The sequence below is a fragment of the Salmo salar genome, unplaced genomic scaffold, assembly GCF_905237065.1.
Source record: "Salmo salar unplaced genomic scaffold, Ssal_v3.1, whole genome shotgun sequence".
NCBI lineage: Eukaryota > Metazoa > Chordata > Actinopteri > Salmoniformes > Salmonidae > Salmo > Salmo salar.
The window spans coordinates 88182-98748 of NW_025549602.1; the positions used below are offsets into that span (position 1 = coordinate 88182).

The window sequence follows — 10567 nt, forward strand, 5'->3', positions numbered from 1 at the left end:
GAAGGGTTAGCTAAGGCATATTGAGCAGGGCTAGAGGCTCTACAGTGAAATAAGACAATAATCACTAACCAGAAAAGCAATGGACAAGGCATATTGACATTAGAGAGAGGCATGCGTAGCTGAGAGATCATAGGGGTCCAGTGAGTAGTTAAGCTGTATGGAGACACGGCGATTCAGACAGCTGATGGGCCGGGGATATCAAGCTAGCAGAAGGGCCTTAGAGGTACGTCACGAAGGAAGAAGTCTATTGTAGGCTCCTCGTGTGGAGCCTCGCCGTGATGGATTAGTGTAGTAAAGGTGCCCAGTCCAATTGGCAAAATAGGTATGGTGGCCCAAGAAAATTGGCCGATGGCCTATTCAGCAAACAGTCCGATATGCTCTAGACAGCTAGCGGGCCGCGGATAGCAGGCTAGCAGATGGGCATTCAGGGGACGTCTCGACAGAGGGGCCTGTTGCAAAAAGAACCCTCGGGCAGATTACATCGGTAGTCCAGCCGTGATGGATTAGCAGGGCTTCGTGTAGTGAAAGGGGTCCAGGCCAATTGGCAAAATAGGTATTGTAGCCCAATGAGTGGCTGATGGACCTCTTCAGCTTGCCAGGAGATGGGCCTAGCATGGGCTAATTGATGCTTGCTTCGGGACAGAGACGTTAGCCAGCAGTAGCAACTCAGATTGCAGCTAGTTATGATCCAGGCGATGATCCAGGTGAAAAGGATCAGAGCTTGCGGTAGGAATCCGGGAATATGGAGAGAAAATAAGTCCGGTACGCTCTGGTTTGAATCGCGTTGTGCAAACTGGAGAAAGATTTCCGAGCTAGATGTTAGCTGATGACCGCTAGCAGTGGTTAGCTGACTACTTGCTAGTAGCTAGTTAGCTGGCTAGCTCCTGTTGGGGGATTCTGGTTCGGAAGTAAAGAAAAATACTTTAGAAAATAGCAGATCCAAACCACATTGGGTGAAGTGGGTTGCAGGAGTGTATATTGAAGTTGAGGTTTAGGAAAAATATAAAAAATATATGCGAAGAAGATAAAATATATATACACGGGACACGGGACAAGAGGAGGACAAAGACGTCTGACTGCTACGCCATCTTGGAATTAAAAAAAACAAACATCACACTTACAACATGACTATAACAGGCTATAAACACAATATAAACATAAACATTTCACCTCTTAGAGAGAAACAAATTACTTGGATTGACAGAGGCTCAAGATTTATGGCACCCTCTCTCCAGCCCTCTGTGAGAATCTACCAGGCTGAGATCTTATCAGATCTGCCCTGGCACCACAGGGTCATAAATTACAATGCGAATGAGCAAGCGTCAAGAACCATCTGGGGTGACCCTGGGATGACTCTAGATGCTCGCCCATGGCAGAAAATGCTGTGGTAAGTGTGCATGCAAAAGACTATGTTTACCAATACAACAATGAAACCACTTCTGCAAAAGTATTTGTGCAACCAAAAGAATAATACTTACGCAGGAAGGAATAATACTACACACGATAAACAATACGCAAAGCATTATTGGCAACTCCAACATTAAAGAATAGTAACAGCCACAGTAAAACATATGGCTGAAACTTATCAAAGTAACATGAAAAAATGAGTGCTAATTACCTATTATTACTGTTCCTGCGAGTTGGATTTAGTTACTAACAGGTTTTACATGGTCTGTCATTTCTCCGGATTTAGCGACAAATAGATTTTACAAGACCTTTATTTGCTTTCTGTATAGGTTATGTTTATGTTTAAATGGTCTCATCATAAAGGCATTTAGTTAAAATGTCTCTCTGCTGAACATAATGCATTCCTATGTGATTTTACCTAGAGTGACGTCTACAGGCCACATTTAGTTCAATTGGGTTACAAACAGCACCCTCTAATTATTGGGACAGTAAAGCATATTTTCTTCTTTTGGCTCTATACTGCAAAGGTTTAGATTTGAAATCAGACAATGACTATGAGGTTGGCAGCTTTAAAGATGGAATCCGTAGCGGTGAAATTACCAGATACTCTTCCTGGGGTCCAGCAAAATTAAGGCAGTTTGAACAATTTAAAAAACATTACAATACATTCACAGATTTCACAACACAGTGTGCCCTCAGGCCCCTACTCCACCACTACCACATACATACTGTACAATATCCATGTGTATGTGTGTGTATAGTTCCGTATGTTATTGTGTGTGTGTATGCAAATGTCTGTCCCTATGTTTGTGTTGATTCACAGTCCCTGCTGTTCCATGAGGTATTTTTTTAATCTGTTTTTTTAAATCTAATTTTACTGCTTGCATAAGTTACTTGATGTGGAATAGAGTTCCATGTAGTCATGGCTCTATGTAGAACTGTGCGCCTCCCATAGTCTGTTCTGGACTTGGGGAATGTGAAGAGACCTCTTGAGGCATGTCTTGTGGGGTATGTTTGGTTCAACAGACAGCTCAGTGCATTCAACATGTCAATACCTCTCATAAATACAACTACTGTAGTGATGAAGTCAATCTCTCCTCCACTTGGAGCCAGGAGAGATTTACATGCATATTGTTAATATTAGCTCTCTGTGGACATCCAAGGGCCAGACGTGCTCCCTTGTTCTGAACAAATTGCAAAATTTCCATTTTTGTGGCACCTGACCACACGACTGAAAGGTTATCCAGGTGCGACAAAACTAGGTTCTGCTGTTAAGAAGGTAGAGCAGTGCTTTATTATGGACGTACTTCTTCCCATCTTAGCTACTGTTGTATCAATATGTTTTGACCATGACAGTTTACAATCCAGGGTAACTCCAAGCAGTTTAATCAGCTCAACTTGCTCAATTTCCAAATGATTTATTACAAGATTTAGTTGAGGTTTAAGGTTTAATGAATGATTTGTCCCAAATACAATGCTTTTCAATTTAGAAATATTTAGGAGTAACTTATTCCTTACTACCCACTCTGAAACTAACTGCAACTCTTTGTTAAGTGTTGCAGTCATTTCAGTCACTGTAGTAGCTGACATGTATAGTGTTGAGTCATCCGCATACATAGACACTTTCGCTTTACTCAAAGCCAGTGGCAATTCATTAGTTAAGATTGAAAAAGTAAGGTGCCTAGACAGCTGCCCTGGGGAATTCCTGATTCTACCTGAATTATGTTAGAGAGGCTTCCACTAAAGAACACCCTTTGTGTTCTTTGAGGCAGATAACACTTTATCCACAATATAGCAGGGGGTGTAAAGCCGTAACACATACGTTTTGTCAGCAGCAGACTATGATCGATAATGTCAAAAGCCACTCTGAAGTCTAACAAGACAGCCCCCACAATCTTTTTATCATCAATTTCTCTCAGCCAATGATCAGTCATTTGAGTAGGTGCTTTGCTTGTTGAATGTCCTTCTCTATAAGCATGCTGAAAGTTTGTTGTCAATTTCTTTACTGTAAAATAGCATTGTATCTAGTCAAACACAATTTTTTCCAAAAGTTTACTAAGGGTTGGTAACAGGCTGATTGGACGTCTATTTGAGCCAGTAAAGGGGGCTTACTTTTTTTAGCGGAATTACTTTTGCTTTCCTCCAAGCCTGGGGGCACACACCTTCTAGTAGACTTAAATGTATAATATTGCAAATAGGAGTGGCAATATCGTTCGCTATTATCCTCAGTAATTTTCCATCCAGTGACACCATCTAGTGACACCTCTAGTACTGAGATTCAGTGCCTTAGACTGCTGCGCCAATCGGGAAAATGGTTACATTTCCCCAGTCTCATCCCTAAAATGTTTACCTAAAAAGGTGGTGGGGTGGACGCTTTGTTGTTGTTTGAACTGCAGATTGCCCCTTTAGGATTTGTGTATGATAGAGGAATATGTGTATTGTTTTCTGAATTCCAATTTGAGACAAAGTAATTATTGAGCTGCATGGGCCTACACAAGCCATATTTGAACATGTTTGATATTTACGAGATACCATTTTGAAAACAGTTGCATCTTGAGTTCATTCACTCCCATTATTTTGGGGCCAAAATTAACCAATGAAAAAGAAACAAGGGGACAAAGTCAGACAACATTTGGTTTGTTTATGCAGTTCGAGGTTTATATTGACTTTGACATTCCAAATATTGCAAATTGAAACCTAGGTTCCTACTTCAGGAGTGTGAACCTAATATGTCTGGTTTGTCTGTCCCCTGCAGGTTGACTGGTGTCAATTTGAAGCGGCAGCTGCCACGGCTGTGTAGAGAAACATCTGTTCTTCAACATGTCCGTCTTGCAGCCAGTGAAGCAGCTTTCTCTGGCGCAGTTGGAAATGACGAACCAAGGTTCCTTCTGGTCCCATAGGCCCTCAGTGTGTCCCTGTACAAGGTGCCACGAGCCCAACCGCAGACTGGTGCTGTCCCAGTAGGTGCAACTGGAACCACACTAAAACATTTCCTGTAAAATGTACAGGAACTTACTGGAAGCAATTGGCCAGTAAGTTACTGTAATTTATTTTACAGTACAGCGACTGTAGTCCATTTTACGGCAAATAATTTCATGTAACCAACATTTTTACTGTAATCAAATTGACAGTATATTACTGGAATTCCCATGCAGCTACATATTGCCCAGTGTTCTTTGCAAGTTTTAATTTACATTTTGTTCATTTAGCGGGCGCTCTTGTCCTTAGTAACGTACAGTCAGTGCATTCAACCAAGGTTGATAAAAAAGAATGCATATCACAGACATAGCAAGTAAAACATTTCAGTAACCATTACGGAAAATGTTGTTGTAGTTAAGGATATGTTGGTCTTCAAAATAATTGTAATTACAATATTATCTTATGATATACAGTGCATTCGGAAAGTATTCAGACCTCTTGACTTTTCCCACATTTTGTTAAGTATCCCATGGTGGCGGTGGGGATATGGTATGGTCAGGCATAACCTACGGACAAGAAACAAATTCCATTTTATCGATGACAATTTGAATGCACATAGATACAGTGACGAGATCCTGAGGCACATTGTACTGCCATTCATCCGCCGCAATCACCTCATGTTCCAGCATGATAATTCACTCTCCAATGTTGCAAGGATCTGTACACAACTCCTGGAAGCTTAAAATGTCCCAGTTCTTCAATGGCCTGCATACTCTCCATACATGTCACATATTGATCATGTTTGGTATGCTCTGGATTGACGTGTACGGGAGCATTTTCCAGTTCCTGACAATATCCAACAACTTTCACAGCCACTGAAGAGGAGTGGGACAACATTCCACAATCAACAGGCATTTTTTCCCACCTTTAACTAGGCAAGCCAGTTAAGAACAAATTCTTATTTACAGTGACGGCCTACACTGGCCAAACCCGGACGACTCTGGGCCAATTGTGCACCGACCTATGGGACTCCCGGTTGTGATAGAGCCCGGATTCAAACCAGGGTGTCTGTACTGACACCTCTAGCACTGAGATGCAGTGCTTTATACCGCTGTGCCACTTGAGAGCCCAATCCACACTGCAAAGGAGATGTTTTGTGCTGCATGAGGCAAATTGTGGTCACATGAGATACTGAGTTTTTCTGATCAAGGCCCCTACTTTTAAGGTACACTTCATGACCAAAAGTATGTGGATTCCTGCTCGTCGAACATCTCATTCCAAAATCATGGGCATTAATATGGAGTTAGTCCCCCTTTGCTGCTATAACACCCTCCACTCTTCTGGGAAGGCTTTCCACTAGATGTTGGAACATTGCTGTGGGGACTTGCTTCCAGTCAGCCACAAGAGCATTAGTGAAGTCGGCCATTGATGTTGGCCGATTAGGCCTGGCTTGCAGTCTGCGTTCCAATTCATCCAAAGGTGTTCGATGGGTTCGAGGTCAGGGCTCTGTGCAGGCCAGTCAGAGTCTTCCACACCGATCTCGACAAACAATTTCTGTATGGACCTCATTATGTACAAAGCAGCATTTTTATGCTGAAACAGGAAAGAGCCTTCCCCAAATTGTTGCCACAAAGTCTAGGTTGTTATTGTATGTTGTAGTGTTAACATTTCCCTTCACTGGAACTCAGGGGCCCAGCTCGAACCATGAAAAACATCCCCAGACCATTATTCCTCCTCCACCAAACTTTACAGTTGGCACTATGCTTTGTGGCAGGTAGAATTCTCCTGGCATCCGCCAAACCCAGATTTGTCCATCGGACTGCCAGATAGTGAAGCGTGATTAATCACTCCAGAGAACGCGTTTCCACTGCTCTAGAGTCAGATGACGACATGCTTTACACCACTCGAGCCGACACTTGGCAATGCCCATGGTGATCTTATGCTTGTGTTTGGCTGCTCGGCCATGTAAAACCATTTCATGAAGTTCCCGATGAACACTTCTTGTGCTGATGTTGCTTCCAGAGTTTGGAACTCAGTAGTGAGTGTTGCAACCGAGGACAGAGGATTTTTACTCGCTACGCACTGCAGAACTCAGCCTTCCAGTTCTGTGAGCTTGTGTGGCCTACCACTTAGCGGCTGAGTTGTTTTTGCTCCTAGACGTAAAAACACAACCAAGACGATGCAGGAGTGGCTTCGGGACAAGAAAGCGACGCTCCCCATCCAACCTGACAGACCTTAGAGGATCTTCAGAGAAGAATGGGAGAAACTCCCCAAATACAGGTGTGCCAAGCTTGTATCGTCATACCCTGTAATCACTGGCAAAGGTGCTTCAACAAGGTACTGGGTAAAGGGTCTAAACACTTAGGGATCTCCAAAGGGTGGTGCGGTCTGCCAAATGTATCACCGGGGGCACACTGCCTGCCCTCCAGGACACCTACTGTACCCGATGTCACAGGAAGGCCAAAAAGATCATCAAGACCATCAACCACCCGGGAAACGGCCTGTTCACCCCGCTATCATCCAGAAGGCGAGGTCAGTACAGGTGCATCAATGATGGGATCGAGAGACTATCTCAAAGCCATCAGACTGTTAAATAGCCATCACTATCTGACTACCAACCGGTTACTCAAACCTGCACCTTAGAGGATGCTGCCCTATGTACATAGACATGGAATCACTGGTCAATTTAAAGGAAACACTAGTCACTTTAATAATGTTTACATACTATTTTAACCATTTCGTATGTATATACTGTATTCCACTGCATTTTTTTGTCAATACTACTGACTTGCTTTTCCTAATATTGATATGTTTATTTTATTTTTAGACATGTGTGTATTATTGTGAATTGTTAGATACTTCTGCACTGTTGGAGCTAGGAACAAAGAATTCTGCTTAAAACTCGCAGTAACATCTGCTAAACATGTGTATGTGACCAATAAAATTTGATTTTGATTTGGTAGTGTATAAAAGGTAATAACCCTTTAAACGTAATGTTCAGTTAAATTATTATTTAGATATTGGTTCCCTTACCATATAAGCAGTCTATGAACTGCTCTAAATGAGTTACTGCAATCCACACTTTGGTTTTGATAGTCACTGCCAATAAACACGAATGTTATAATTTTCAGACAAACACGTTACTTCCTTCAGCACACTACTACAACAGTGTGACTGTTTTGGAATATAATATTCAATATATTTCCTTTAACATCCTCTGTGTTGTGTGCTTATTGTTTAACCATTGAAATGTTCTAGTTCATTTTGAGAACTTAAGGAGCATCAGGTACTGCTGGAATGTCTACCAATAGCATGTCCATCTTCTTGTGAGACATTACACTGGTCACTGTTCAAAACATTTATAAAGTATTAAGAAAGTATGAATAGTCCTCACTTTAGATTAGGGACTGCAAAAATACTTTACTAATGATTATTAAATTATTTATAAAGATATTTAATAAACATATGAATGATCTTATGAATAATTATTGTAGACTATACAAGTTGTTTAGAGATGTGTGAATTACTAGCTTACTAATACAAATGTGGGAGTAATGACACATGAATGGTGAATAAACTATTTACTAATCCATTATACATTCTTTATTACAAAGTGTTATTATAAAGTGTTACCAATCTCTATATTCATTCTGACTCCACAGCATCTGAGAGAGCTGCTCCCCCTGACCTGGCAGCAGTGATGTAGTGAGAGTAGTGGTAGTGTTCATAACCAGTATGTTGAGGTTGAAGTGTCTACTGTGATTTCCTGCACTGTTGTGCTTAATCATTAATGCATATAGTAGTTATTTATACATTTGAGAATACCGAGCTGACTAACGTTTAACAAATGTGGGAGTAATGATTCAAAAATGGTAAGCAAACTGTAAATTCCTTACAAATAGTTTATTACCGAACATTATAAAGTGTTAACCATATTTGCATATTCTTAATTTTGACCATCAACTACTTACACAATACACCATTATTTTTTCCTTGGATGTTATCTGATATGATGCATATTGCACATTTCAATTTGCCTACTTGTTGAAGGCATTGTGTACAAATTGAGCCACTAGATGGTGATGTTGTTAAACATACATAATACTCATGATGTCCTAAAAATGTACTTTTAGAATACTTACATACTATTTATCATTAAATAACATGGAACAACTACAGACTTTGGTATTTGGAATATACAACTCAAAATGTCTTCATTGCTTTTTATAACACAAGCTTAATCCTTCTGTTGCCTTCTCCAAGTCATTCCATTCCAATTCAGACGAATTATTCTGTATAAAAACCACATATATCTATGATGACAACACTGAGATTAGTCATGTCAGTGTATTGTTACATGAAAGGAGAAATTACAACAATGTTATTACAAAACCATATTTAACCTGTTTCTCAAACTGGGGAATGAAAACAAAGGAACTATGAACGCCTTAAGATCAGAGTTAAAATATGTTTAGCTGTCACCTTGAACCATGGATAAAAGAATGCATAAATGATTGGATTGATAAAAGAATTAATCAGTGGCAGAAAACCAATGATAAATGATAAATTGTCGCTAAAAAAAGACAAATGAAAGAAAGAAGAAAGTAGAAATGGAATCCAACAAATGAAATAGGTGAAAACAACAATAGAAAGAGTTTTTGCTGCTTTTCTCTCAGACTTATTAGCCTGTAGAGTTTTAACACCAGACACACTGGCAGCCTCTTTTGAAAATACCTTTCTGGCCTGTGATCTGGCCACCACAAAGATTTTCAAATAAAGTGTTATAATAACAGAGCACGGGACAACCATTGTAAATACAACGTCAATGACATTACCCCAGGTTATTCCTTCAAAAATAAAACATTCTGTCAAACACCTACTGGGTACCTGTACATTTACAAAGTTGTTTATAATAGCAGCACGGTATATGATACAACAACACCAGGTAATGGATATACAACACATAATTCTTCTCATTGTTATTTTAGAGTTGTATAATAAGGGATCACACACAGCAACATAGCGGTCAATAGATATCAAGACCAAATTGCCCAGAGATAAAGAAGTACATAAAAAATCTATGTAGATATGAAACACACAGAAATATCCTCCAAAAACCCAGCATGGTTCCATTATTGCTACAGTCGTTACTGGTATCACAATCAGTCCCACCAGGAGATCTGACACAGCCAGAGAGAGGATGAGCAGGTTGGTTGTAGTGTGGAGCTGCTTGAAGTGAGAGATGGAGATGATCACCAGTATGTTCAAAAATACTGTAACTGCTGAAATCAATGAGAAGAAGATGTACAGTGTTATGTAGATAGATGTCGATAGCAAAGCCTTTCTGCAAGAAGAGTTTCTGTCTTGAAAACAGTATTGAACATCTTTGTTTTCCTCCATTTGTAATAAAGGGTCAAAATGCTGAGGTCCTGCGCCTGCTTGGTCCTGTGTGTGATCCTGTCAGGTCCGCCTTCTGACAAACTCTGAGCTCTGCCTCTCTATTTATCCTTAAGTGGCAAACAGATACTCTCCTCCCCAGCGTCTCTCTGCACACACACACACACACACACACACACACACACACACACGCACACGCACACGCACACACACCACCACCAACAAAACATACACAAGTGAGCACAGAAATGAACAAACGGTTGGTTAAACAAATCATTTGTGAAAACATGATGTAATGTATGAAAGGATTGGATGTTGCTGTGCCCACCTAGCCTGTCATTCAACCTTACTGATAGTTAGAGATGAGAGATATGTTACATTTACTCAACTAAGCATTTTAATGGGGAAAATATAGTATGGGTGATGTTTTGGTCCATCAAAGGCTATTTTACATGGGAAATAGGATAACTGTGCAGACTAACTGGTTTGGGTGATGTCAGTGCTTAGTTTGGAACATAACCCACAACCTCAGGACACATGACGGCACGACACGTCAGCTGGCAACTGTGTAGGAAAGTTGACAGTAGGGAATTTGATGAGATAGCATAAGTTCATGGTGTACACGCTTATAGCAAATGCAATCAAAATTGTCTCATTCCATAGGAACATTCCATAGACATTAAAATGTCCATCTGATCTGAATTATACACTACAAAATCAAATCAAAATCAAATGTTATTGGTCACATACACATATTTAGCAGATGTTTTTGCGGGTTTAGTGAAAATCTTTGTTCCTAGCTCCGACAGTGCAGTAGTATCTAACAATTCACAACAATACACAC

General features: G+C 40.4%; 1 protein-coding gene across 1 annotated transcript; it reads right to left on the reverse strand.

Annotated features, from left to right (window-relative positions):
- Positions 1-8399: 8399 nt before the first annotated feature.
- LOC123738356 (trace amine-associated receptor 13c-like) lies at positions 8400-9783 on the reverse strand. Its single transcript, XM_045713425.1, has one exon. It carries the CDS (start codon positions 9724-9726, stop codon positions 8764-8766), a length of 963 nt encoding a protein of 320 aa, XP_045569381.1. The 5' UTR covers positions 9727-9783; the 3' UTR covers positions 8400-8763.
- Between the last annotated feature and the right edge of the window lie 784 nt (positions 9784-10567).

Bases quoted from the DNA above. Each gene is read 5' to 3' on its own strand.
- LOC123738356 (XM_045713425.1), bottom strand. From the start codon at position 9,726: ATGGAGGAAAACAAAGATGTTCAATACTGTTTTCAAGACAGAAACTCT.